Here is a 27,439-nt window from a genome sequence, read left to right as displayed (position 1 = left end):
GAACCGAGTCGCCCGAGTTTCTTGGAGTAGAGGAGGTGGAGTGTGGGGAAAACAAGGGTCGTAGTTCGGGGAGGGAGGTCTTAATCTCGGGTAATGACCCCTGGGGGCCGCGGGCCGGCACGCCCGGTGGGTTCCGGGAAGGGCTGCGGGCTGGAAGGCGACCGTGACTGATGAAGTGAAACCCACAATAACTTCCCGCCCGGGCTGGGGGCGCAGGGCCGGTCCGGGATCGCAGGACCCGTTGGCTTCCTGCCCAGCTGCGCTGGCGGCCCTTCTATTCTTTTCTAAATCCCAGGCGGTGGCCTCTGGCTCTGAGGGTCGCGGCGCGATCTTCTTTCTACTCTCTTCCCTTCGAGGACCGTTCCGGGCTCCGTACTTGCTGTCCTTCACCATACAAGTCCAAAATCAACGTTGACTCTCTTGAGAATCTTATTTAGGGATGTTTAGACCGTAGTGACCCTTGGAAAGTTTTTTTTTTAACTACTTTAAAGTAAATTCACCAAAAAATTGTTTTAATTTCCAGACGTCTTTGTTCAAGTATTTTAGACGCTGGAAAATAACTCAGGCTTAGCCAGGAAAGTCTCGCTTTGGTGGCTGCCGGCCTCTGGAGAATGTTGGAGGTGTTTAGCCAGTCCAACATGTGGGGCGCCTGCTGGAAGGCTATACCTTCACGTGCTGGGGCGTTGGATTGGGTTTCCTAAAATGCCCCATGGAGACGCCCACGCCCTTGGCTCCGGAGGAGGCGCCCGCGCGCCGAGAGTCCCGGGGCCGGCGAAAGGAAGGAAGCGCACTGCGCGATCCGGCTTTTTCCGTAGCGAGGCGACGGCCTTTTGGACCCCTACCCCCCTCTGTGTCCCTGTCCCACCTCCAGCGTCGCGGGCCGAGCCTTTGATCCTTCGAGAGGAGTTACACCTCTGGCCACGGCAAACCGACGCCGCCACGTGTAACTTACTGTCTCCGCGCTACTTCCCCAGCGCACAGCCCCTGTCTCGAGGGGAGTCAGAGCGAGCCCGGAGTGAGGCCGGCGGGGTGGGAATGCTGGGTCTGCAGCCTGCTTGCTGGGCGAATCTGGGAATTGACAGGACCTCTCTGTACCTCCTTCATCTGCAACATGGGGGTAATAACTGTGTTTACTGCGTGGGGAGGTGTTGAGGATCAAACGAGCTAATACAAGGGCTTAGCCCAGTGTCTGGGACTGATGTTCAGTACCCAATTTATGCTAATTAGTGTAGAAGTAAGCCCCTGCATATAGTCATTAATCTGTACTGTGGAGAAGAAAACCTTTCCTCATGCTTGCGTTGACTGAGTCATGTTACACTCAACTTGGTTAGCAAATGGGTACATTCTTAGGATTCAGAAGCTGCCTCAGTGATTGCCGGTGAGATGGAGGAATGCAGTCCAGGCAGAGCCATCCGTTATGCAAAGATGCGTGAGGGCGGAATATATGACGCATTTGGATGGAAAAAAATCACAGCTATGGAGAAGGCAGAATACTGAGTCTCAAATTACATTTTTTTTTTTTTTTGCAAAACTCTGTTTGCTGAAGGGATGAGGGAAAATAATAGCCCAGCAGAACTCTGGATGTAAATCTATCAGCAGCTCCAAGAGGTTGACTAATTCAGCATCCATCTGGACTGCAGGCTGGTCCTCCGCAGAGATAATTTGCCGAGCATAAGTGTGGAATTAATGCAGGCACCCAGTGCCATCTTGGCTTGCAGCCTGCAGCAGATGGTCCGAGGGGTGCCCTGTAAGTCAACAGCCCCCCTAATAGAACTAAAGTCCTGGGAAATGAGTGTCAAATAGTTAGCAGATGTGCATTCAGACGTTATTTCGAGACGTTTTCTGAGAAAATGTTGGCGATTGTGTGTATTAATTTTTATTGTGGCCTGCCAGATTTACAGCGTGGTCCAATCCTAGGTGCATATTTTTTTCATTAGCACTACTGTTCAGAGTTTAAAATGAAGCACAGCAGACTTTCTCTCCCAGCTGTTTTTAAAAGTTTGCTTTTGACAAAACCAGATTTTATTTTATTTCAACCCACCTTACACCAGGGGGCCGCAACCCCGGGCCCGCGGACCCATACCGGTCCGTGGCCTGTTAGGAACCTGGCCGCACAGCAGGAGGTGAGTGGTTGGGGAGCGAGCGAAGCTGCGTCTGCTGCCGCCCATCGCTCTTCATCACTCGCGTTACTGCCGGAACCATCCCCCCACCCCGGTCTGTGGAAAAACTGCCTTCCATGAAACCGGTCGTGGTGCCAAAAAGGTTGGGGACCCCCGCCTTACACCAAACTTACTGGAAGCTCAAGAAAGGGGGCTGACATGGTTTCCCTACTCCACAGAATGAGATTAAGTAGCTTCCAACTTGATCTTTCCCAAGAGTGGATGAGAAACGTCATTTCAGTGACTTACTTATGTATTAACTTCCTAATTGTGGATCTTATGAGAAACACCATTTACCTCCTTAAAGAATGAAAATGTTACACTGTTAAGCAATTAACTATGGCTAAGTGAAGGCGGTGTTCCAAGTTTTAATACACTGGACTAATCAAAGGATTTTCCTATAGTTTTGGAGCAAAGGTTCTGAGAGACCGGATGCCCCTTTAAAACTAAAGCCTTTTTTTCTTTATTTTGTCATTGTTCTATATTGTAGTTCAAAAACCAAAGACCAAGCAAAGTTTAAGGGTGTTTTTACATTAAAGGGGGATGTTTGGTTGCTTCTGGAAAATATACCATATTAATAGAAAAGCTTGTTATGATTAAACAATTTATCCCTGTGAAGTCGGTGAAAAATGTAGATAGTACTTAAACTCTTCCTTGTAAAACTGGTGTGGGGCTTTAAAGAGGGTATGGGAGGCCCCAGTGAGATGCCTTGCAATCAGAAGCTTGGTGGGATTCCAAGAGGTGGTTTTAAATACAAAAATAAGTACTTGGGTTTCCCTTGGTGTCCCCATGGAGATTTTAAGCCATGATGCAACGTTCAAATGAGAGTGGTATTTTTATGACTTAGGTGGGTAAATATGCAATTTGAAAATATTCAGGGGAGGGTGATTTGGTTCAGAAGAATGGGGGCATCCAAAGTACAGTGGGTGAAGTGAATCGTACTTTTCTGAAGAGAGCCTTGTGCTGGACAGGATGGTCCAGTATTGTAAACACGCGTTTCTCATGCTTAGCTCTCCTTCCTAGCAACAGGAAGACGGAAATGAGGCCATGCAAAAAAAAAAAAAAAAAGACCCTGAAGGTTCCAGACAATACTTGACCCACCCTAGCATTCACCCTGTACAACCAGAGGACTTGCAAAAGTAAAAATAACTTCAGATGTTTCCCCTTCCTCCCTGGACATTGCCAAATCGCTAAAGACCGAATTCTCAGTGCTTTAGAACATTATAGCACAAGCTGGCCCATGGTACAACTGTCAGGGAGGCTCACGTCATGCCAAGCCTGTTGAAATTATAAAGCAGACCCGGGGAGAAGGGTGATTTTCATTTTTAAAGTTGGGTTAGTCTAATGCTTAGAATTATATGAGTTAGAATCCAGTGGAGGAGAGAGAATTTAATTTCTAAACTTAGTCATTTCTCTTGAGTTTCTCTGAGTGTTCATTTTAGCTGGGTTTACCTCTAAGATACTTACTTTGGCATTGGAGGCTACAACACAAAGGAGTAATCTATACAGCGTTCAAGACATCAAAAATTGTCCTCGTTGCTGGTGGTCAGGGGGAACTTATACTCAACCATAAAGTATAAATATCCAGCACTGTGTCCTAAAAAGCACAGTCCCAAGTGCCTCTTTTCCGTGGCTGTGAAATTAGGAGGAAAATGCTCTTCTGCAGTGGATTTTCACAATTGTCTGTGTATCTGATTGTGTGGCCATTGTGTAGGGAGGAGTTCCGGGACTTGATGGTAATTCTTACTCTTTTAAGAAGGACAGTGCTATAGGGTTAAAATATGTTTTATAAGAATGGATGGCTGGAGTGAGTACAATCAGTGGTGTTTTCTTGTCGCCTCAAATTAGTCAGAAATCTCATTAATGTAAAAGGGGTAAGATTCCCAGATGAGAAAGGCTCTTCCTGTCTGTTTGTACTTTTCCTTGTGGGAGCCTGTGTTGTTGTTAAGGATTATCATGATCAATGATAAGTAGGGTGTAGTCCTGCTGGAGCTTCTTTAATTAGGTCTACTGTGTCTTAACATTTTTTTCACTAGCTATTCCCTTCTTGCCATCATAATTAACAATGGGTAGGAAGAAAGTCTTGAGTTTTTAGCCCATATGTATATAAATAGATAGATAGATAGATAGATACACACACACACACATGTGTGTTTTATAGTCTCATAAACAATAGTCATCCTTCTCTAGTGTGGATACTCCTTTTTAATTTTTATTAAAAATCCACAGACTTTTGACAGAATAGTAATAACATTATAGAAGCTAAAATTTACTGTGAAGTTTGCTTTCATTGTCACATGTAATCTTCACGGCAACCTCACAAAGTAGATATAATTATTCCCATTTTACAGATGAGGAATCTGAGGCTCGGGGGAGTTCAATACCTTGCCTGAGATCACCTACTGTACATGATAGCTAGGATTTCATCCAGGTGTGTGTGGCCATAGATTCCAATTATGGACATATATTTGGCAGGAGTTGATTCAATTGAGGAAACAATATTTGGTGGCCAAATAGAACCTTGCAATTACTTTGCAGTTTCCTAGGGGGCTTGTGCTGGTAGGTAGAGAGCTGAAATGTTAGGGTCCCAGGTTGACAAATGAGTGGTTTCTGCGTCCTGTCTCAGGGGCCTCATGAATGGAGAACTCGAGCCTCTGTCTTTAATATTTGGGGAAGGGGGTTGGGATACCATTTTCTAGCCCCTATTGACTGTACTGAACAGTGCTTTCTTCAGTGAAATTCAGTGAAAGTATTCCAAAATAATATTTCTAAGGGAAAGTTTTCTCCCAGCCGTCACTGAAAACATTTTGAATGGCATCTTGAAAAGGTCTACCTACCAGGAAATAGTGTTCTTGGGCACCAAAAGGTAAAACATTATTCCCCACTAAAGTCAAGCCAACACACAATGGGAATCATTCTCTCTAATCCTTCATCCTTGCTTTTTAAAATGCTGCTACTAGAGTGAGTTTCATAGTGGAAAGTAAGCTCCTTTTCTGTCCACACATACCTCAACTTGATGGCCTTCTCACGTCTTACCCCCTCCCACCTCCAGGAGAAAAATCAAAGGCGAACTGAAGGCTGAGGTCAGTGCATGGAGTCCTCAGATGCCTTTGACACCTCCCATCCACATTTTGTTCTCTTCCCTGCCCCACCTCTGAGTGTCCTGTGGAGAGGGCTGGAGGCTGCTTCCTGCAGCTCGACAGAAAGGCGCCTTCCTCCTCCTTGTAGGAGTCTCTAGAGGATGTCTGAGGGACAAAAGTTTTCCACACCCTGAGTTTGTAGCATTTCCCAGGCTGCAGCACTTAGGAAGCCAGAGAGGAAGGGACCTGGGAGGTGCAGTCCAGCCTTGCTATGCCCATTGTCACACTCAGGTGACGAAGTAGATAGAAGATGCAGAAATTCTGAAATCATCTTCACCTGCCCTCCTGAGTTTGGAGAAGTCATCAACTCATAAAAGGACATCTCCTCACAACTCCCCTTTTCAAACTGTGTGGCACCAAAAAGGGATCTTGTATTGTGCTTATGCATTTGTAAAAGTCATTCCATGTGAAATTACAGAACTTTGCAAAGGCAGCCTGGAAAAACATTGCCTCTTCCCTACTGGGGGCAGCTGAGTTGCCTGGACGTTCAATGACTAGTCCAAGGTCATATGTGAGTTGAATGGAACTTCAGACCCCTTCCTGCCCCCATGTGTAAACAAAACGGGGAAACAACAAAATAAGGATCTTAATGTGTTTGTAGGAAAAATGTATGTTATAAAACCAGTAATGTTCTTAAACTAAACAGATGGACCTGAGTCACATTTTGACCAGTAGATTTTGTGTGTTTGGGGGGCTGGGTGTCATGAGCGATTTTGATGAAAATAATTCTTTAGCTCACCTAGAAAACAGTAATACTTATTTTTCTTACACCTTTCGCACAAAACTGAGAAAGTCACATTGAACACAGGCATACCTTGGAGGTATTGCAGGTTCGGCTCCAGACCACAAGAGTAAAGCAAGTCACATGAACTTTTTCGGTTTCCCATTGCGTATAAAAGTGATGTTTGGGGCTTCCCTGGTGGCGCAGTGGTTGAGAGTCCGCCTGCTGATGCAGGGGACACGGGTTCGTGCCCTGGTCCGGGAGGCTCCCACGTGCCGCGGAGCAGCTAGGCCCGTGAGCCGTGGCCGCTGGGCCTGCACGTCCGGAGCCTGTGCTCCGCAACAGGAGAGGCCACAACAGTGAGAGGCCCACGTACTGCAAAAAAAAAAGTGATGTCTAAAAGATTATGTCTAAACATAATGCTGTTTAGCATTTTTCCAACAGCATTCTTTAATGCTGTTGGAAAAGTGGCCCCAATAATAGACTTGATCAACACAGGGTTGCCACAAACCTTCCATTTGTAAAAACTGCAGTATCTATAAAGTACAGTAACATGAGATCTGCCTGTAGTGTTTCCTGTTTGAGGTTAGACATAGGAGTGGCTAAAAGCTGCTTGTATTAACCAGTATCTGCCATGTTTTTATTTTCATTGGTCTTTGATAAGGCAACTTGATGTTTCATTCAATTCTAGATCTTTTTTCTCTGTCAGGATGCACTGAAATATGAGTGAACAGTTTCTTTAGAATCTCTCACTATTCTCTTTATTTCTAACTTAAGGTTTTTGTAACACTACAATTTGCACAATATTTTCTCTCTCCTGTGCTATAACGCTGTAGAACTTAGGGAAAAGGCCAAAGATTGGGGAGGGGTTGTTTAGTAGAATAAGCTTTGCTAACATATGTAAAAGAAAGACTTGATGAACCTGTCAGTCTTTAATGGTGAAGATAGGGAGGTAGTTGTTATTTTAGGTTTGTGACCAGGTATTTTTGCCTTGAAAAATAAGTTTAAAAGGAAGTGGATTATATAATTGTAAACCATGTACTTCACTTAATGAAAAAAATGAGGCTCAGAAAAATAAGGCCCTTAAAGTTGGTTTAAGATGGTTTCCTTTCTTGAAATTATTTTCTTAATCTACCCAATTATCATCTTTAAAGGACTTAGTATTTAAAGAACTATTTCAAATCACTTTTCTTAGTAATGCATGGTTTGAAATGCATAAATATTTGATGCAAAATACTAGAAGTGTGTGTGTGTGTGTATGTGTGTGTAAATGGAAGGTTTTTTTGCCCCACCCCAGATTGAAATGAAGTAGAAAGATGTGATGATGCAGTATCCATTTCCTTAATAGTTTATTTTCATTTCAGTTTGACTATTTTGTGTTGGGTAGTAAGTGCCAATGTTTGATTCATTGGGAGATGTTTTCTGTTCCTGGAAATAACTAGATCAACTCAAGCCTGGAGTGCCTGAAGGTGCCTGGTCATGCCTGGGCTTAAACGAATACAGAGCTGTTTGCCTTTGCAAGGGAAGGGCATATATTTTTTGATATGAGCTACTTGCTTTTTCCCGGTTTGTGTGTTAAAAACTGTGTTTTGCAAACACTTGACCTAAATGATCCCCAGAGGGGATTTCAATTCATTTAACTCTGCATTGCTAGAGTGTGGCCTCCTGCGCAGAATCTCAGGTGTAGGTTTGCCTTGTGTGTCCCAAGATTTCCATTTTTCGATGCAGAGCCATTTATTAAGTTGTCATCACATCATTGGGGGAAATAGGTCCTTTTTTCCCCCTTTATGTTATTTCTAGGAATGTTCTTCACTAGAAAGCGACATATCTGCCTCCAGATCTCAAGCAGGAGAGGGGAAAAAAACTTAAAAAGAGAACTCCCTCAAAACTCCCAGTTCTTACTTGTACTGGAAAACAGTCTAGTGATTTAAAAGTGAGGGTGGTCTTTGTAGGCAAGACTGCAGTGTGCAGGAAGTTCTCTAAACAGGAGTGAGGCCTGGGTGGCTCTGGACCTTAAGCAAATTACCTAAACTTTGGACCAGCTTCCTCATTTGTAAAGAGAAAACATGAAAAGTTCCAAGATGCTTTCCAGCCCCCAATTCACTGGTTAGGTAGATGCCAGGATGGTGCTATTAACTGAAACACAAATGTACAGGATCAATAAACAAAGTAAAACTCAAAGTTTTCTATGGGTTGAAGTGTTTTCTTCCTATAAAGACTAATTTTAGTTTGAGGGTTGTAGATATACATAAGCAAAAACACCTAGGGTTTTGAATTCTCTGTAATATGAACATTGGCTTCATAGGACAAATAAAGAAATTGATCTATTAGGAAGCAAATTAGATACTTCAGCAATAAACCAGTAAATTTTCAAAATTGGAGAACTCAAAGTAGTTACTATTGATCTAACTTTTTGAAGGAAGAAGGATGTCTCCATGTAATTGATGATAAATCTGGAAAATTAACAGAAATGGAACCTAGTCTAAAGGTTCCATTTAGAGAGCAAGGGAAATGGGCATAAAGGAATTCTTAGAGTCAGAAACAGGGAATTTACGAAGCCTATAGCAATCCCACATTTTACAGATGAGGAAACCAGTCCAGAGAGATTATTTTCTTAAGGCTGCTTAACTAAGCAATGGATTCTTTCCTGGACCTATTTTCCTGAGCTGTTACAGGTCATACTTTGCCCCCTTTCTGTGATGGATTATTAGAAGGAACTTGGGAAACTCAGATGCAAAGCTCTTTTACATCTGAGGAAATAGTGTTGGTTGCTCATTGGGTAACCAGGCTAGGGAGACGCTTATATCTGCTCTGTGGCATAACCCGCTTTCCACTGCATGCCTCCCCTTCCTTTGTTCTCTGTTACAGTAAATTGAGACTACGTACCATTCCTTCACACACACCTGTGCTTTGCCAGCTCTCCGCTTAGCTTATTTTCTTTTATTCCAAATCTCCTCTCCTGCAATCCAATCTTATATAAAATATCATAAGGCCTCCTTAAATAGAGGCTGAGCATTAAAGTGAGTGCCCAAGCAGCCCCCTCCCTCTCTCCCCCTCCCACCTCTGAATTCATACGTGTCTTTGTCACATCACAATCTCCTCTGTACTATACAGAAGTGTTTTAGTTTGATGTTTTCTTTTTCTTTCTTTTTTTTCTCCTCTCCTTTCTTCCTTCCCTCCCTCCCTCCCTTCCTTCCTTCCTTCCTTCCTCCTTCCTCCTTCCTTCCTTCCTTCCTTCCTTTCTCATTAAGAAAAAGCTGTGTGAGAATAGTGTATTTCAAATGGGTTGCTTTGGGAGGTAACAAATAGTATTTTTTAAAATAGAGTGGGAAAATGTAAGACTGCATTACTTATTGTAAGTGTTATTTGGGGAAACTTGTTTCACTCTTGTATATGCTTATACACACACGTGTGTTTGTGTACATGAATGGGTGCATGTACACACATATGCATATATGTGTGTGCCAGGTTACAATGTAAAACGTGTTTCTTATGGTGGATCCTGGTCTGAGAAATTAAGACAACTTCACTGGAAGAAAATCACATTGCAGTTTATTTATTTATGTAATACTTATTTGTTGAGTAACCACTACGTGCGCTACACTGTTGGCAGTGCTTGGGGTATAACAAAGAGTAAAACAGGCAAAGAAACTGGCCTCTTGCGAGTTTGCAGAGGGGTGAGACAAAATAAACACAATAAACGTTTTGGAAGAAGAAAAAATAAAGCAGGAAAGGGGGCATGGGGTGTGTGAGATCAGTAAGGCTGGATCAGTTAGCCGGAGGTAGATGGGGTGACAGAAGGGGTAGAGGAAGGAGCTGGGCTGGGTGGGCCATCGTTAGACCTCTGGCTCTCACCTGTGAAGTGGGGATTCTTAGGTGCTGCCCAGACAGGGTCCCCTGGGACTTAAATACAGGGATCTCAGAAGAGCCCTTAGGAAACCAGTTCATTCGTAAGTAGAGGATCATCTGACATCATGCCCTTAACTGTGAATTACCTTTCCCTTTGGCTTCCAGCTTCGGGGCAGGAACCTGTGCCTTTGATTGTCCCTGAGCACAGCTGGCAGCACAGACGGTGGATGTTCAATAAATAAATATTGAGTTAAGGGGGGAAATGAAGGGTGATTGGCTTCACGTAAATGTGTGGCTGTACTAGAATATATCTGAAGGTGGATTGGGGTCAGCTCCTGTGAGGCCAGATGGCCTAGAAACTGAATTAGTATTGACCGGTCTTCCAAAAGCTTCCTAACTGGTTTCTTTCAGAATAGGCACAGCAAATGTTTAGAATTTTTTTAGGCTTCTGAGGGTAGGAATGTTGCTAGTGGCTAGTCATAATCTTTGCTGTGATTAGATAACAGAAGAGTTTAATAAATATTAATATATATGTTGTGCTATCTGACTTAGCCCAACCAGGAATTCACTTTACATAGGTAACTCCCGATAACCAGTCTTTGACAGTGTATGTGTTGAACATTTATTTTTATTAATTGCAAAGAGACAGGGGTTTAAGTTGTAGTTTTCTAAGTCTGTCTTTGAAGAAAGGGAAATTTTAATGGGTTCTTTTCCTTCAAACAAATGTATGTGTGCTTCCAATGTGGAAAAAGTAGTCTTTCAGGATATACAAATGAATTAAGAAGCTTCTGGTATTTGCACCTCACCATACGAGGAGGGTGGGGGAGAGGGGTTGATGGGGTGCAGAGGGGGAATTTGTTTGCGGCAGGAGAGAGAAGAGATAAGAACTTGAAGTGTTAAGAGAGCATATGCATCCTGCGAACCCCAAGGAATTCAGGAAGACGGGAGCAGAGCTTGCATTTGGAGACCTTCCAGGAGCGGAATGGCTGGGCAGAGGCCGAGTTAAGACGGCTGTGGGTCTGCTGAGGAGTCGGGACTGTATTGTATGTGAAAGGCAGTGGAGAGTCATGGAAGAATTCTAAGCAGAGGAGTGACGTGATGAATTATGTATTTCATACAAATCAATCCAGAGCTCAGGAACCCTTTGCACTAGGATACATTTCTTGGGGGCAGGGGTTATCAGAGAGTTCAGTTGGAAGGCTGTTAGGATAATTGGGGAAGAAAGAGTCTGGGATAAAGGCATGCAAAGAAATGTTGTCTGGTTCAGTGGTTCCCAATCCTGGCTACCTTTACATTTACTTAGGAGCTTTTTAAAAAAGATGTTGTTTGGGCCCTCCCTAGATGGAGAAAATCAGAATACCTGGGAGTGGATAGTGGTGGGTGGTTTTAGAAAGCTCCCCAAGGTGATGCCTACTAGGATCCAAGGCTCAGAGCCACTGAGATCAAGTGTCTGAGGCTGTGGTTTGCTTCTCTGCCCTGTGAAACCCTGTGCCTGGGGAGGTTAAGCTGTTGGTACCCAGCTGTACGGCAGTCCTGTAAAATTGGCCACCTTAACGGAGGCGAGAGAACTGATCATTTGAAGTAATTACTCCTCCATTTGAAGGAATTTTTGTGACCAGGGCAGGCATCTTGGTTTAGATCAGAAAGCACTGCCTGCCTTAACACAGCTGACGTGCTTCTCCATGGCTGTAAGAACATCAACATTTCCATGGATCTTTGCCTGCAAGTCTGCCATAGTTGGGGGAATCCAAGGAATCTAGAAAATGTTTGAATTTTCTTACATTCCTCCAATTCCTTAGAATTTTATTTAAGAGGTAAAGTCCACGGAGCATTTGCCTTGAGCCCTGATTTCAGGAGCACATTGCAAAGAAGGCAGGAAGCAAGCACGAGGGTTCGCACTGTGAAGGTAGAGGAAAGGGAAGATGGAAGTAATCACATCCTGCTTCGACCCGATTACCATTGCTCAGCCGCTAAGATCAGCGAGTTCAGCGGAATGATGACGGTGTTGGGGAATTTCTGTTTAACTTACTGTTAAGAGGTAAGGGGAAGATAGGGTCATCCCATCATGCCAGGAAGCATGCAAATATGGCCTAATGGTTCCCAAGCCTTACACCAAAGGTGTCCTGAACCTCATTCATCTAATACAACTAATTATTAAAGGTGGCGCCAATAAAAATTTCCTGTTTCCTCCTTCACACATTTGTCTGTTGTTTGCTAAGAGAAAACCCAAGTCTAAAAGTGTCCTTGTGTTTCCACTGTGTTTCCAGTTTCTGATGGCGCCTCTGCCTGGTGGGGAATGTTTTTTAAAAACCGTGCTGATAGTTTTTCATTCGACCACTGAAGGAAAAGTCACACCCTGAGAACTGGTTAGAGGCCTCCAAAAACAGGCATGGGGAGTTAAAGTGACAGCAGTAATGCAATGTTTACCTGGTTTTGTTTAATATTTTACATGTTGTTCACTGTTGCATATTTTCTCAGGAAAATCCGGTGTTGCTCATGTCTGCAAGCCTTAGCTCTCCTGTTCACTAGGGCATTTGAATGGAAAGGAAGCTTGTTTTCGAGGAGAGCTGGTTGTTTCTCCACTTGTTTCTCCATCTGCGTATCTTGGGGATGATATTCCCAACCCATGTGGGATGATATGTGCAACCCACGTGTTAGGATCAGTATGAGGGGTCAAGGAATTCATATGCCTTAAGTACTTAAACTGGGCCTTGTGCACAGTCAGCGCTCAAGAAAACTTAGCCATTGACAGAATTGTCAGGAGGCATCTGGGAAGACTTCCTAGAGGAGGTGGCGCTTGGACTAGGCCTTGAAGGATAATGAGGGGATAGGAGAGAACTTCCAGCCAGGGATGTGTGGGGAGATGAGGAAGGGCCAAGTTTACTTTGGCTGGGGTATGGAGGGAGTACAGGGAGCCGAACGATTCATTTGGATGCCACACGGAGAACCTTGAAAACCTAGGGAGATATTTAGACTTGATTTTCTAAGCAGTGGAGCTCCAGGGAAGTTTTTGCAGGAGAGACGAGATCAAAACTGTAATGCAGGAAGTTTGATGAGGCAGGGTTGGTGGCTGGAGTCTCAGAGAGGAGAGAATTGGAAACTTGGAGTTTCAGTTAGGATAAGAGTCAAAGTTGTGGCCTGGATCCGGGGAACTAGAAGGCGTAAATCACTACCTGACCTGGATAGAGACATAGGTTCATTTCATGTTAAATAAAATGGAAATACTGATTTTTTTTAAAAAATCAGTACTTAGATCGTTATCATTTTCACTTGGTAACTGGAAAGGGGTGGGAGTGAAGTCAGTAACTGTCTCATTTATTAAAAAATCAGTGACAGTTGGGCTTCCCTGGTGGCGCAGTGGTTGAGGGTCTGCCTGCCGATGCAGGGGACACGGGTTCGTGCCCCAGTCCGGGAGGATCCCACGTGGCACGGAGTGGCTGGGCCCGTGAGCCATGGCCGCTGAGCCTGCGCGTCCGGAGCCTGTGCTGCGCAACGGGAGAGGCCACAACAGTGAGAGGCCCGCGTGCCGCCAAAAAAAAAAAAAAAAAAAAAAAAAATCAGTGACAGCTTTTTACAATTTTTACAATTTTCTAATTCTGATTTCTATAGAAACAGTGGGTTTAAGTTCTTATTTATTATTATGCAGCCTAAGTTTTCATGAATGGACTTTGTTAAATGTAAACTAGATACAGGCTTGTCTGTTTCCCATGGTTTCATATCTAAAAGAAAGACATTCTCATCTATTTTAGGGAAAGGAAAAGGCAGGTAAAATTACTAATCTCTGTAGTTCTTGGAAGTGCTGCTTTTTAGCCATTGTAGACGTTTCTTTAAATTATCTGCTGAAGAAGCAAACCTTGGCCTGTTCACATCATTTCTTTCTCACCAAGTGGCCCTAAGAAGAGTGGCTGTTTGAACACAGCTTTTTAGATCGATTTTGGTCATTTGGGGGCATTTCTTTTTGTAGTGGTGGAAAATGAATAAGGATGACAACACAGCAGTAAGCATTTATGTGTTCCTGAAGTTACGTGGGGCCTTAAGTGAGTAATATATGTGAAAACACTTTGTGATTTGTAAAGTATTATATAAATTTAAAGGTTTTTTAGAAAAATAATACCTTATATCTTTCGTGCCTCTTGGCATGAAGCCATTTTAATAAGAAATCAGGAACGTTCTCTAAATAGGTGGTGATACTGGCTGGAGAATTGTGTCCAGTTAAGGTGTGTGTGTGTGTGTCTGTGTGTGCGCACATGCGCATGTGCACTGATCTGTTGTCATATCTGAGTATGACACACAGAAAGGGTGTCCACAGAAAGGGTGGACGTTGAGAATTTCTGGCTACTCACCACTTATTAAGTAAAATATTTAGAAAGCGAATACATTTACTTTTTAGCAATCTGTTGTTCGATGTCTAACAATGTGTCCAGTGGAAATAACCTCCAGATAGTCAGAAGAAGTGAGATATTTAAAATATTTTTAAAAAACAAAACAGTTAGCTTTTTTTCTTTCCGTATCTATCTTTGAGCGAGGGCCACGGGAATAGAGAAAAAAGTAGTTTCCACATCCTTTAAAATAAAATGTTGAGCTTTTATATGTTTTTCCAGCAATATAGTGCTCTGGAAAATGTTTATTTTATGATTTTATATAAATCTTCATTAATTCCTTTCTGAAACAAGGTATGGTTATAAATACATGAAAAAATGTTAGCGCAGGTAATTCACATTGGACAATTCTATGATTTAGTACAAACATCGAGATTCTTACACATTCATGTCACTCTATCCTTCTTCCCCGAATTCAGTCCTGAATCTTGTGTCTTATGATGCTACTTTCATCGCCACACTGAAAAGATTCATGAAAGTAACAAACCTTGCCGTGTCATTTATTGCTTCTCTGCTGCCGTAATTGTTTCTGTTTGGGTGTTAACTAGCTCATCAGAAGGTAGCAGCAGGCTTTTATCTTTGGCATGTTGGTTCAATAAGGACATTCCTACTTGCTTTAATGAATTTGAGTGTTCTTAATTCTTTTTTCTTTAAAGACCCAAGGAACTCATAAAATAATAGTTTAAAAAATGCTCTGAAACTATAAAGTCACTAGACAAAAGTGATATATACATACTTCTCCGTGATGGACTGTCAACCTCCTATCTGGCTCAGAGGAGAGATGCATAATGAAGATTTGAATCTGGAATAAATTAAGCAATGTTGAGACATTTATAAATGAGTGAATAGCCTTACATACCTTAAGTACTCTAATGGTCTGAGGAAGGTGGGAAGAGGGTTGAAAGAATATTCTTTGTGCAAACTGAGAAACTAATGACTGTGCCGACCTCCTCTGTGCTGACGGGATTGTAAATAAGTGCTTGAGTGAATTTGAACGCAGGTGTGTTAGTTGCTCTTGGCCTTTCTGTTTATCAATACTGTCTACAAGATGCTAACCACGGGGAAGTAGAAGCTTTATTAGGCATCTCAGCCTGCCAAGATTGTGGGATTTATTGACTTAGTGCCCTCCAGGGCCCCTGACTGCCCAGGCCTCCCTTACTGCCTGATGCACCTGAAGGCACACCTTCACAGCCCCTGGGCAGTTACACGCATCCCACTGGGTGGCAGAAGGTCAGTCCCTTTGGTCAACTTAGTGCTCTTCCAGGGTGTCAGATGTACTTGGTCGCCTTTTATTGATGTGAAAAGTAAAGCAAGTTAGTCCATCTAGGCCTAAAATTAATAATTATTTAATCCTTCTTCAACTTTCTCATTAAGCCCTATTTTTTTAATCATTTATAACCAGGACACAGAAGGAACACAGAGTAACTTACTGCTGGGACTCCATTTTTGTTTTTTGTCTTTTAAAGGAAAGATGGATAATTACATATATTTTTTAAAGTCTGAAAAGATGCACAAAAATCGAAACCATTTGAATAAATGGATTTTCTTTTTCGCTTTTTGCTTATCCCTTTTCAACAGATGTCGTCTTTTGCTTATATAACAAAACCAGAGTTTATTAAGGAAGAAGAAGTACGCTGAGTTACACATGACTAACATGTTTGTCTGTCCTCTGTTCTATTCTAGAAATTGAAGCCAAAGAAGCTTGTGATTGGCTACGGGCGGCAGGATTCCCCCAGTACGCCCAGTTGTATGAAGGTGAGCCGGGAATGCCATTCTTTTTTAATGGGCAAAATCATATCCTTGGTTCATGATTATAATTTTTTTATAAGCTTTGCACTTTTTTAAAAATTTTATTTTTAAATTTTTGGCTGCACTGGGTCTTCGTTGCTGTGCGCAGGCTTTCTCTAGTTGTGGCGAGCGGGGACTACTCTTCATTGCGGTGCACAGGCTTCTCATTGCGGTGGCTTCTCTTGTTGTGGAGCATAGGCTCTAGGCGAGTGGGCTTCAGTAGTTGCAGCACGCGGGCTCAGTAGTTATGACACACGGGCTTAGCTGCTCCGCGGCATGTGGAATCTTCTTGGACCAGGGCTCAAACCCGTGTTCCCTGCGTTGGCAGGCGGATTTTTAACCGCTGTGCCACCAGGGAAGTCCCTCATGATTATTATTGATCTATGATTTATTTTCAGACATTTTATTATTTACTTAAATATTTCATTAAGGAACGGTGTGGCAACCACCCAAAACAGCTAGGACCTTGATAATAACACACCCACCTGTCTCCCATCCCTCTGCCACCCCCTAGCCACAGTAACCATCATTCTGAAACCTTGGTTTATCATTTCCTTGCTTTCCTTTTATATAGCTTTATTGCATTTCCCTAAAATAAATATTTTTATAAAGTTGTTTATCTTTATAAAAAGGGTATCATGCTCTATGTAACCTTGTACGATTTAATTTTTTCATTTATTATTGTTAAGGTTCTTCCATACTGTGTGTCCTCATAGTTCATCACCTTTGACTGCTGTGTAATACTCCATTGTGTGGATATGCCACAGTTTATCACATCCACACTGATTGGTGGGCATTTTGGGGGTTTTTTGTTTTGCTTTTATAAACAGTACTGTTGGGAATATTCTTGCACTCTTTCAGTACACGTGAAATAATTTATCTTGCATGTATGCCTAAGAGTAGCATTACTGGGTGATAGAGATGTATGTTCAACTTTATAATGCAAGTTTTTCAAAAGTTCCTGTACCAACTTTCACTCCTCCCTGTAATATATAAAGATCCTGTCTATCCACATGCTCTCAACCCTTGATATTGTCAGACTTTAATTTTTGCCAATCAAATGGATATAAAATGATATCTTACGGATTTTGACTGCCATTTTCCTGATTTTTAATGATAAGGCACATTTCTTTGTGTCATTTGGCCATACATGTTTGCTCTTCTGTGAAATATCTGTTGCCCATTTTTCCCCTGAGTTGATTGTGCTTTTTTTGATGATTTATAAGAGCTCTTTATTCTAAATACTAAGGCTTTGTTGGTCATGTGTCATAGATATCTTTCTCCGCTTTGTCATTAGGCTTTTCACTTTCCATAGATTGCCATTTGATGATGATTATTTCTCCTATGTTATTCGATTTTTTAATTAAGAAAAATGGACTTTTTTTTTAAATCAAGACCTAGGCTGACTTTTCACTAGTTCTTCGTTTTCTCATTAGTGCTCTGGGCATCGCTCAGATGCCGAGGCTGAGGACGATGCGCGTGTTGAGTCTCGCTCGTGCCCTGAGCCTCAGGCTGCCCAGGGTGCAAGGTGAGGGGAAGAGGCTGTTTATTTAAAAGGGAGGCTTATTGTTTTCTATATGGAATCATTAAAAAAAAGCTACAGTTGTGAACTCGTGAGCTCTATTTTATGGGTGATTTGCAAGCCAAGGTTGGGTGGATGGTGAAGTGACTCCTACCTTGAGAATAAATGACTTCTAAGGCCTCTTCCAACTTGAGCATTCTTTGTTTCCTTAACTCTACCGAGACGACAGCACCTGGTGTCTCTCATTCATCCATCCCTCCATCTATCCATTCATCCATTCATCCCTCCAGCCATCCAGCCATCCATTCAGCTAATCAACAAGCCAGTATTAATTCTGCACCAACAGGGATACCCACCACTGTGGTAAACGCTTCATATTTTATAGAAATAAAACAGTTCATACCTCAAAGAAATTGCCAAAAATCTCAAAAAGCAAGCGTAATATTGGTTAATTTACATTTAAAGAATACATCTTTTTTATTATCACTTAAGAGGAAGGAGATGCTGGGAGACATTTAGCCATGATGTGACAAAACTGCTGAAAGATCCAGATTAAATGATGTCTCTTCAGTCTTTTCACCAGGGATGTTCAGCTCTTCTCACGATAAATAGTGATTTTAAAACGTGTCTTTTGCTCTTCCGTCCTTCTAGGATGGTAACAAGCAGGCTGCTTCCTGTAGCAATGGCAGTGGGCTCTCAATTGGAGCTGGTGGTCACCAGCATCCTTCTTTAACACACGAGCAAAACGCCATGAACCCGTACTAAGAACGGATACAGGTTTTCAGCTTGGAAATGCTAGCGTGGTCGGCAGGGATATAGAGGGGGTGGGGGTGCTCCCCGGAAGCAAACTGGGGCGAGACCACAGAGGTCGTTTTACTTCCCTGGCTCACTCGGCTTGTTTAATTCCTTACCTCGTTTATAATGCCTGCCCTTTCTCATTGTAGCCCAGACTGAACGTAAGGTATTTCTCCATGAAGATGGGTTTAAAATTATTTTATAGTTAGACTATGTAGAATATCTTACTCTTCCTCCATTTCAGAGAATATCTCCAATTCCTTTTTCTTTTTTTCTTTCGTCTTTCTTTTTTTTTTAAGGTGTTTGGTTAACCTGCATGTTTATTATGGTGGAGTTGCTTATCCTTCCTTTGGGAGAATCTTTGACCTGTTGCCGTTTACAGCATCTCTGTCTCTCAGTAGAGCTTTGGTGGCGGTGGGGTGCGGATCAACATTCTATTGGATTTTCAGTTCACAGCTCTACTGGAGATAAGGAAGGATAATTACATTTGCAGTGGTAGTAACATGCTGTCCTTTTGTTCTTGTGTTTTGAAATTAAATTTCCTTCAATTATGTCAAGTTTTGGTGTTGATTTGCTGCCAAGAAGCCCTTTCTTGTGATGTGTATGTTTGCTAAGCTCCAGTTCCGGTCTGTGTCTTACATCTTTCCAAATCCTAAAATGCAGACTGTATTTTCACAAGTTACATTTTGGGGTCCCTTGACATTTATAAGTCTTTTGAAACATAAACCTACTTTTGAAGTTATACTGTACATTGTTCTGAGCATTTATAATTTCTCCCCTTCATCCTACCCCTATGTGCAGGGTGGGTACACACACACCACATGCCATCCCACTCATTCCTTGATTCCTGTTTACCTTTATTTCGGTCCTTGACAATATAAACATCCTGCCCTTAAACCCAAGCTGAAAGATTAAATCCTAACCTGAAGAACTCTGAGAAATACTGAAAAAAAAAAAAAAAAAGATGTAATTATTTCACTCTTCTCTTGAATTTAATCCCTACCTATCCTAGAATTTTTTTTTTTTTAAAACAGAATTTTAAAGTTAATTTGGATCAGGAAAGTGAAATACAGCTCTGGGTACACTGAGTTAGGACTTGCTAAAATAACAGAGTTGCTTTCTCAGATGCATGTAACAGGCATGTGAACTTTACGATTTACATTTGTTAAGGATTAAAAATATATTTTTTAATATCAGCTCTGTCCTTTAATACTTAGAGTGCAGGTTATCTGTTCAAAGTGAAATACAGTTGCCAGAACCTTCAAACAGCTTTACAGTCTGGCTTGCTTGTATTTACTAATAGTTCACGTTCACTTTAAGTCTTCTCTTCTATTGCCACTATAGTGGTGCCACTAATCATTTGCCTGAGAGACTCGGTCTATAAGGTAATGAAGAGATAAATCCTGTGATACTGAATTTTATGAATTTCTTCATAAATCTTTAGGCTCTAGCTACTTCATTGGTCTGCCTGTCTTACCATTCAGAGAACAGGATCACTAATCTAATGCTAGCCTTCAGAAAAAAGAATAGACCAAATACTCATTATGTTAGTTTCCAACATTATTTAAAAAAAAAAAAAAAAAGGTACTCATAAGTGTAGTCTCTGGAAAATAGATGACCAAGAATAAGGAGCTCCATACCATCCTGTAAAACCAATGATCCTAAGTTAGAACCATAAAAACGTAAGGAACAGTGATGTGCTCCCTAGTCAACCCCAGAAGTAGAACATTGTTAGCTACTTGCATCTCCCAAACTACCAACAGCCATGTCTGTTTCAGTATGCAGCATTAGCCATTTGGGGGGCCAAAGCGAGTTTTGGGTTCTGTTAATCCTGGTGTCCTGCAGTGCTCTTATTTTGCCTATTCCTGACCCACAGAGTTGCATAGCAGGACTCTCCCTCATGATATTTTATAAGCGTTTTACTAGGAAGGCCCATTATTTACCGTAAGTGCTTGGAACACCAAAGAGGGATAACTTGCTTTTATCTAGTGGCAATTCCAGAGCTGTTGCAAATTTCCGCAGAGGGGCTGCTGGTCTTCTTCCTCCCTGCTCTTCCTGGAGTGTATTTATCAACAAGGGACAGAGAAGGGAATTCTTTCATGGAGTTGACTTTTCCCCCCTTTTTGCTTTTCGATTTTAATAGAACTTACGTATTCTTAGAGTAGTGAACTCTTCCAAGGATGAAAGGATTTGGGATTCTATTGTTCTACAGCTGCTTTAGAGCTGGCCTTTTGTTTTAGTGGGAGTTATATAAACTCCTGGAAAACCATATGGAAGTGCTAGTATTTGTTTAAAAATAGCACATCCTTAATTCTCGTTAGCTTTTGATGTCATGCAAATGGTTGGATTCCATTGAAAACTACCATAGTTCTCTAGATCTTTCCTTGGCCCGGTTCTCTGTGGCCTCTTCCCTGATCAAATGTGAGCAAAGACACACATGGGAGGGAAAAAACAGCCACATTACCGTGAACATCCTTCTGGTATTCATTCTGGTTTAAATTATAATTTTCATGGCAGAGGTCTGTTGCCTGCTGATGTGTTTAAAGGTGGAACAGTGTTTTGAACCACTTATCTTTGACAACAGACAGTCTGAGTCTGCAGACCACTTTATTCCAAGCTCCTTTAGGACACTGATGAAATTGTCTTAAGCTGCTTTACATACCCACAGCACTTGATAGGGAGTGAAGTGTCCTGCAAACAGTAAGTATTCAATAAATTACCTTGTTTTCTTCCCTCTGCTAAACTGGGCTGGATTGGCAAGAGCTTGGGTGCTCAATAAACGTATTTGTTTTTATTTTTCTTATAGATCTCCTGTTCCCCATTGATATTTCCTTGGTCAAGAGAGAGCATGATTTTTTGGACAGAGATGCTATTGAGGCTTTGTGCAGGTAAAAGGAAATACTTTGAGTGTTTTCTTTCTCTTTTCTTCTTTTTAAAGAACATAGTACTTATCACTGATGAGACTGCTTTTGTTCTAAATATGTCAAGGTTTTGATCCGTAAATGGATATAGTGATTTACTTCATTATAAATCATAGGCCTTTTGATTAGAATAAGTAACTTCCTGTCGTTTAGTATTGCCATTCAAATAGCACTGTCCTGGAATGTGCTCATACAACTGCTAGAGCAGACGATGTCCAGGAAGTTTGGAAACTTGGAATAGGGGGGTTAAGTCAGTGCAGTTGACTGTGCAGTCCCAGCCAGGTACCCTCGCCAACTCAGAGCCGCTGTTGTATTGAATGGAAATGACGCTCAGAGGGACAGATGGAAGTAGGGGCTGTGGCAGACTAGAGGCAGGAGGGCCGTTGCTTGAATTCCAGGAAAGCATTTCCGCAACTCCTCAGCTTCCCCAGGCACACCGTCCTAACAGTAGGGTTAACTAAGGCTGTAAAGTAACTCAGCATAGCCTTTAACATAAAGTAGACAGGCAGCAAAGGAGCATTGATGGGAACTGTAAACAAAACTGTTCAGAAACCCATGTTCGTGGTGCTGGTGGATCTTCAGGCGGAGGAGCAGCGTGCAGGGTTTAACGAAATGGAAGTAACAAAACACGCAGCAGAAAATGACAGGACACTGATACTCCTCTCTGACTCTTCGTGACATATTATTCATTTTAAGTTAATCATCCTTTGAATTTTTCTCAAAACCTATAAACCATCAAAGCTGAACTCTGGAGAAAAAAAATTATACACGGACAAAATTCACTTGTCGATTTGATCGTAAAATTAAAACAATTTTCTTTTAATTTCAATATTAATTTTAACTTGGAAAAACATCATTAAGGTTGAATGGCACCTGGGATTCATTTCCCCTTTATAGGCAAAGAATGCAGTTGTAGCTTTGTGAAAGTACTATTTTTGCCTCTCTTATGTAATACAGTGTTTTCTGAAGCACTTAAGTTAAGCAGGGTTTTAGGGGAAGATAGGTAGGATGTTTAAAATGGAGTAATAGACTAGTTCTCCTGGCTTAAGAAAGAAAAAAATGTCACATTAACCACAGAAATACTGTCACTTTTCAAATCCAATGGAATGATTGCTTAGAAATGTCCAGGGTTTTGTACACTTTTTCTGGAAGAAACTTAACTCCAACTCCCCACCCCACTCCCTAGAGTGTAATATCATAGCTATGTCATCTGGAATGAAAAAATTTCACCAACACAGTTTAGGAGAGAAAGAGTCTGCATCTGGAATATAAACTACTCCAGACATTTTTGAAATGTTTGAATGCTTAGCTGTGGAGCAGAATTAATTTCTTTTCAGTTCATCATGGGTGATAATGCATAGAGATGACATCACTCCTAAGATGTAACCTAGGAAATATTTGCTAGGTTACTGCGTCAGATCATGCATTTCACACATTTCAGGCTACTTAGTGAGCGTGCCCTCTGAACAGCAGCCGCAGCTTAGGAATTCCTGGCTCATAAAAATATCACTGCAGCATTGCAGCCCAAAGGATCGTGATTAGATTCTTGAATTTCTTTTTCTTTTTTTTAAATATCAGTTTGAAACGTAGTTACCCTCTTCTGGGGATAAGGGCATCCTCCGTACTTTGTGATTCACACTGGCTACACTGGCTCTTAACGCCATCAGAGAAGCTGCCTCCCTTTAAAAGGAGTAAATCTATACTCTTAGATCTTTTGCGAAAAGAAAAGCCTGAAGACAACTAGACCTTGATCTCTTTGGATTCTGCAAGTGTATTCTGATTCGGCTTCAGTTTCTCTCATGTGTAGAATAATATCTCATAGGTTAAATGTAAGAAGGAAATGCAGTGATGGATGTCAAGTGCTTTAAAAATTATTAGGCCTAAAACTGACACCCAGAGTTGAGTATGTGGAGAAAGGCTTGAGGTTGGGGTCAGAATTCACAGGAACAGTCATCAGCTTGTTTGTAATGGAAAACCCAAGGTCTCTTGTCCACGTGTTCGCATAAATAGACTTCTCATGGCAAATGATTTTCCTTCGAGAGGGCTAAACAAATGTTCTGAAGAAAAAGGTGGGGACAGGCATCTTCCTTGAAAATGCACTACAGGTCCTGAGCTGTCAGCAGAGTAGTTGAGGATACTTGTTTAACTGATGATGTGATATTCATCTCATCTGCTAGACTGGCCTCTTCCCTGTACTCTCTCAGCCTGTGAAATTCAAAGGGCCAGCAAATCTTGAATCTACAGTGTTGTTTGAAATTTTGCCTTGTCATTTGTCAAGTTTTTTTCTAGACGGACGGACTTTTTTGTAGACCTCCATCTTTTGCCTTGTTGAAATATTTTGAGCAGTTGATTTTAAATATATACGGTAATATAGTTACAAAAACGCAGCTGAAAAGTTTTACCTTAATAAAATATTATTAAATATTTAATATTTTTACTTTAAGTAACACATTTTTAGATTTGTTTTGAACGAAATAATTGTTACATGGTTTCTCTTTCCTGCCGCCCCCCTACCCCAGCCCCCCCACACACACACGGATGGAGTACTCCCATGTACACACTAGTATACACTCCCATGTTCTGCTTAATGATTATTATAAACATTCATGTACTTATAACTTTTGCAGATCTTAAAGCTCCTTTGGTCAAAAATCTGGTAGGAGCTGATCTCTTAAAATAGTCTACTTAGAGCAGAAAACTTGTAGCTTAATGTTTTCTTGAGAATGTTAATGATACTGTCTTCAATAGTTTGTAATGCCCGAAAGTTGTAAGTATGCAACTACAAGATTTTTGGGGTATAGATTGCTAACCAACATTCTTACACACACACTTGTAAGGGATAAACGTACTTGTTTCCTTGGAGAGATTGGCTTTTGTCCCAATCTTGCTAGCTTTGCTGTATAATCCAACCCTGATGATAAGGCCCAGATCCTGAGAGTATCACATTCAGTATCAATACTGGAGGAGTAATTCGCTTGTCTTGACGCGTATACAGGTGATAATGCAAACTGTGACCTACTCTTACAATACCTTTTATGAAATATTCTTTCTCTTTATAGCTTCTGAAAAATATCCCATCTCGCTATCTTCCTTTGGGATTACAACTGACTCCTATGGGTACAGCAAAGAATTATGCAAATAAGGTGATAATCATGTAATGACAAATAGATATCCGTAGTATCATCTCCAGTCTGCACTTTATTGTAAAACAGCCCTTGAAGTGCCTAAGCTCTGTGAAACAGCTGGCCACGTAGTAGATTTCAACTACGTTGCTGTTTTGGTCCTATTAAAAGAAAAGCAATTGCATTATTGCCAAGAAAGGATTGGAACGATTTTTATTTGTCAGGTCTACTTGGGAAATCATTCCTTTTTCCTTTCTCACTTCTCTTCTGCTTTCCCTGTTTTCACTTGGAATACTTGAGGCCCAGATCCCTGCCTGCCATGCTTTTATCAGGGCGCTTGCGGCTCCCTCCAGCAAAGCTCTTGAACCTTTGATGGCTCACCCTGTGCTCCCTCCCCCCTCAGAGCAGAGTACAAGTTGCCCAGCAGATAAGACTGACACATTCCTGAGGAGCTGAGCCAGTGAGGGCCCTGTGGGGTGGGAAAGGCCAGGGCTTCTGGACAGACAGTGGGAGATACCAGTGCTCTGCCACTCACTGGAGGGAGCCGTACTTAGGATAGAAGCTGCTCCCATGTATCATCATGATTAACATTTATTTTAGAAAGGAATGCAGAAGGTATTGTTTTTGAGGGCCAGAGCCACCATGTTTTAGTCATGTGGCCTTGGACAAGGTTTGTGTCCACTCCAAGCCCCCATTTCCTCATCTATAAAATGAAGATAAATAGTAATATCTCTACCATAGGGTTGTTGTGAGGATCAAGGCGAAATAACACACATGAGGCTCCAGGCGCAATGCCTGACCTAGAACGCGGCCCCGACTCGGCAAGGCAGAACTGCTACCTCGTGTCCGTAACGTCTCTAAATCGGTAACATCCCACCACTTTGGAGGTTCCTAGGGGTCAAATGAATCCCACGGAGACCTCGGGGAATAACTTCTGGGCTTCAGTCTCGAAGCGCCATTAGCTTGGTGCTACGGAGAGAAAAAGGTAACACTGACCTTTACAAAAATGACCCCCTTGGCCCCTTCCGTTTGACTCAAATCTGGAGCTTGTGAAGCAAGTCCCTCCCCCACCCCTACAGGCATCCACGCCTAGTAAACTGGGTTATAAACACCCCTCAACCATTACAGCCCAAATGATGTCAAATGGGTATTTGATTAACAGGTTTGATTAATGAAACCCAGACCTAAGACTAGCTGTGACCCTCCCGATTCTTTAAATCTTAAAAACATTGGAGAACTAAAACACTGTGGGTAGAAGTCATTTAAGTAATGGATGCCCCTTAGAGAGGGACTTTATATCCACTCGTTTTAATGTCTGTGGATGTGTTTTTTAGTTATTTTGTTTTCTTTCCCTTTCCATCATGAGAGAGAATTTTCCTGAACATAGGTGCTCTGGGTTATCTTTGTTTATCCTATAAGCAGGCTACCACATAATCTGTGAAATCAAAGGCAGTCTTATCAGCAGGCAAAAATACTTTCTACCCTCCTGCATCCAAGTTGTTAGACAGGCTGCAAGAACAGGATCAGAAAGATAGAGCCTTGAAGAGGACTCATGGTCAGTTGGAGTTTGTGTGAATTAAATGCGCTTGTCCTGTGGAAGTGGAAGAATTGCAATCTTAGGAAAAATTGGAAAACTGATGGTACCAGACGGCAGATAGGTTAAAGGTCCGTTTGAGGAAGACTAAGCGATGATCATCTGGAAGATGTTAGAAAGAACTGGGGCTTGAAAAGCTGTCCTGCAGACTTTTACGTGCCATTTATTCCTGCACATGTAAAGGGCTTCTTTTTTTCAGCTATTTCATTACTTACCATTGAGGTGGGTTTTGTTTTGTTTTGTTTAAGTACTTCATTTTCAGTGAAGCTAAATTACTTTCCTTATTTTAAATTATTACTCTTTGGCAGGGGTAAAAAATATTCAGAGTAAAAATGTGACTCCTGTTCCAAAGAAGAATCTGATTCAAGTGCTTATGTTTGAACTCTTAAAGATGTTGACCCTTGAAGATGAAGTATACAGGTTTTTAAATTAGTCATTTGTGCTGTTGCTGCGGCTATACCACGCATTATCCTGTCCTGTATGGGAAGTTGTAAAAAAGAATTGGGTGTTAAAGAGGGCTCACACTTCTATACAGAACTTACTGCATTTTTTAACAGGCTGTCTAAGGTTATTATTTGTCAGAGATTATTTTTATATTTGAATTTTGATTTGAGATAGAATACACTTTATTTACGAGCAACTCTGCTTGGTTCCTTGTTCATGTTTCTTTTTCTGTGAAAGAAGACATCACTGCCTTTTATTTCTTGGCACTGGGTGGAGATACCTAATGACTCAACCTAGGGGTTGTTGAAAGAATAACTGTCCTCATTGAGGGTCGCTTGTTCTGTGAGGAATAAGAGGCACCGGACAGAACCACCACAGTGTGCCATTTTACTATGAAATAGTAATATTAAATTTAAATGAGAAAACTTGTGAAACATAAATATTTTTAAACTATTCACTTTTTAAAGAAGTTTCAAGTACTCTTCTATATTATAGATATTAATGGATTCAAAGAAGCTCGATTAAACACGTCAGCTGTTTGGAAAAAATATTTATCCACCCATCAGTGGTTTCCTGTCTCTGCTAATGTTATTTCTTTGCTCTGTAGGCGTCTGAATACTTTAAACAAATGCGCGGTGATGAAGCTGGAAATTAGTCCTCATCGGAAGAGAGTGAGTATATAAAATGTATAGCATGGTGGGAGGAAAGGGGGCAGATCAAAAACTGGGTTATGAATTTTGTGATAGATTTTGTCTCTCAAACTCTTACTTCCGTGGTCCAAAAATACCGACATTTTAAATGTTATAATCCAGTCAGGTTTACCAAAAGCTGTGTGGCCTTATGTAGTGGAAACCAAGAGCTGCAGCCAGCCAGTAAATTGTGTCTTGCCTGCTGTTTTTGATCTGAAAAGATCATCTGTGATTTTTGCCTCATTAGCTCAATGCCTATGACATATTAAACGGATGAGGCTTAAGGAATTCCGGTGGCTTTTGCATTGCCTCCTTC

General features: G+C 41.6%; 1 protein-coding gene across 2 annotated transcripts in view; it reads left to right on the top strand.

Annotated features, from left to right (window-relative positions):
* DLC1 (DLC1 Rho GTPase activating protein) overlaps nucleotides 1–27,439 on the top strand; it is a 401,507-nt gene that overhangs the window by 356,949 nt on the left and 17,119 nt on the right. For both annotated transcript variants that reach the window (XM_060136252.1, XM_060136253.1), the window contains 3 exons: nucleotides 15,932–16,003; nucleotides 21,160–21,241; nucleotides 27,042–27,105. In XM_060136252.1, coding sequence (XP_059992235.1) covers nucleotides 15,932–16,003; nucleotides 21,160–21,241; nucleotides 27,042–27,105 — 218 coding nt within the window. The remainder of the gene's footprint in view (nucleotides 1–15,931; nucleotides 16,004–21,159; nucleotides 21,242–27,041; nucleotides 27,106–27,439) is intronic.

The sequence above is a fragment of the Lagenorhynchus albirostris genome, chromosome 21 (genome assembly GCF_949774975.1).
Source record: "Lagenorhynchus albirostris chromosome 21, mLagAlb1.1, whole genome shotgun sequence".
Lineage (NCBI taxonomy): Eukaryota > Metazoa > Chordata > Mammalia > Artiodactyla > Delphinidae > Lagenorhynchus > Lagenorhynchus albirostris.
The sequence above is the reverse complement of the archived record's forward strand: the minus strand, read 5'-3'. Positions and strand labels throughout refer to the sequence as shown.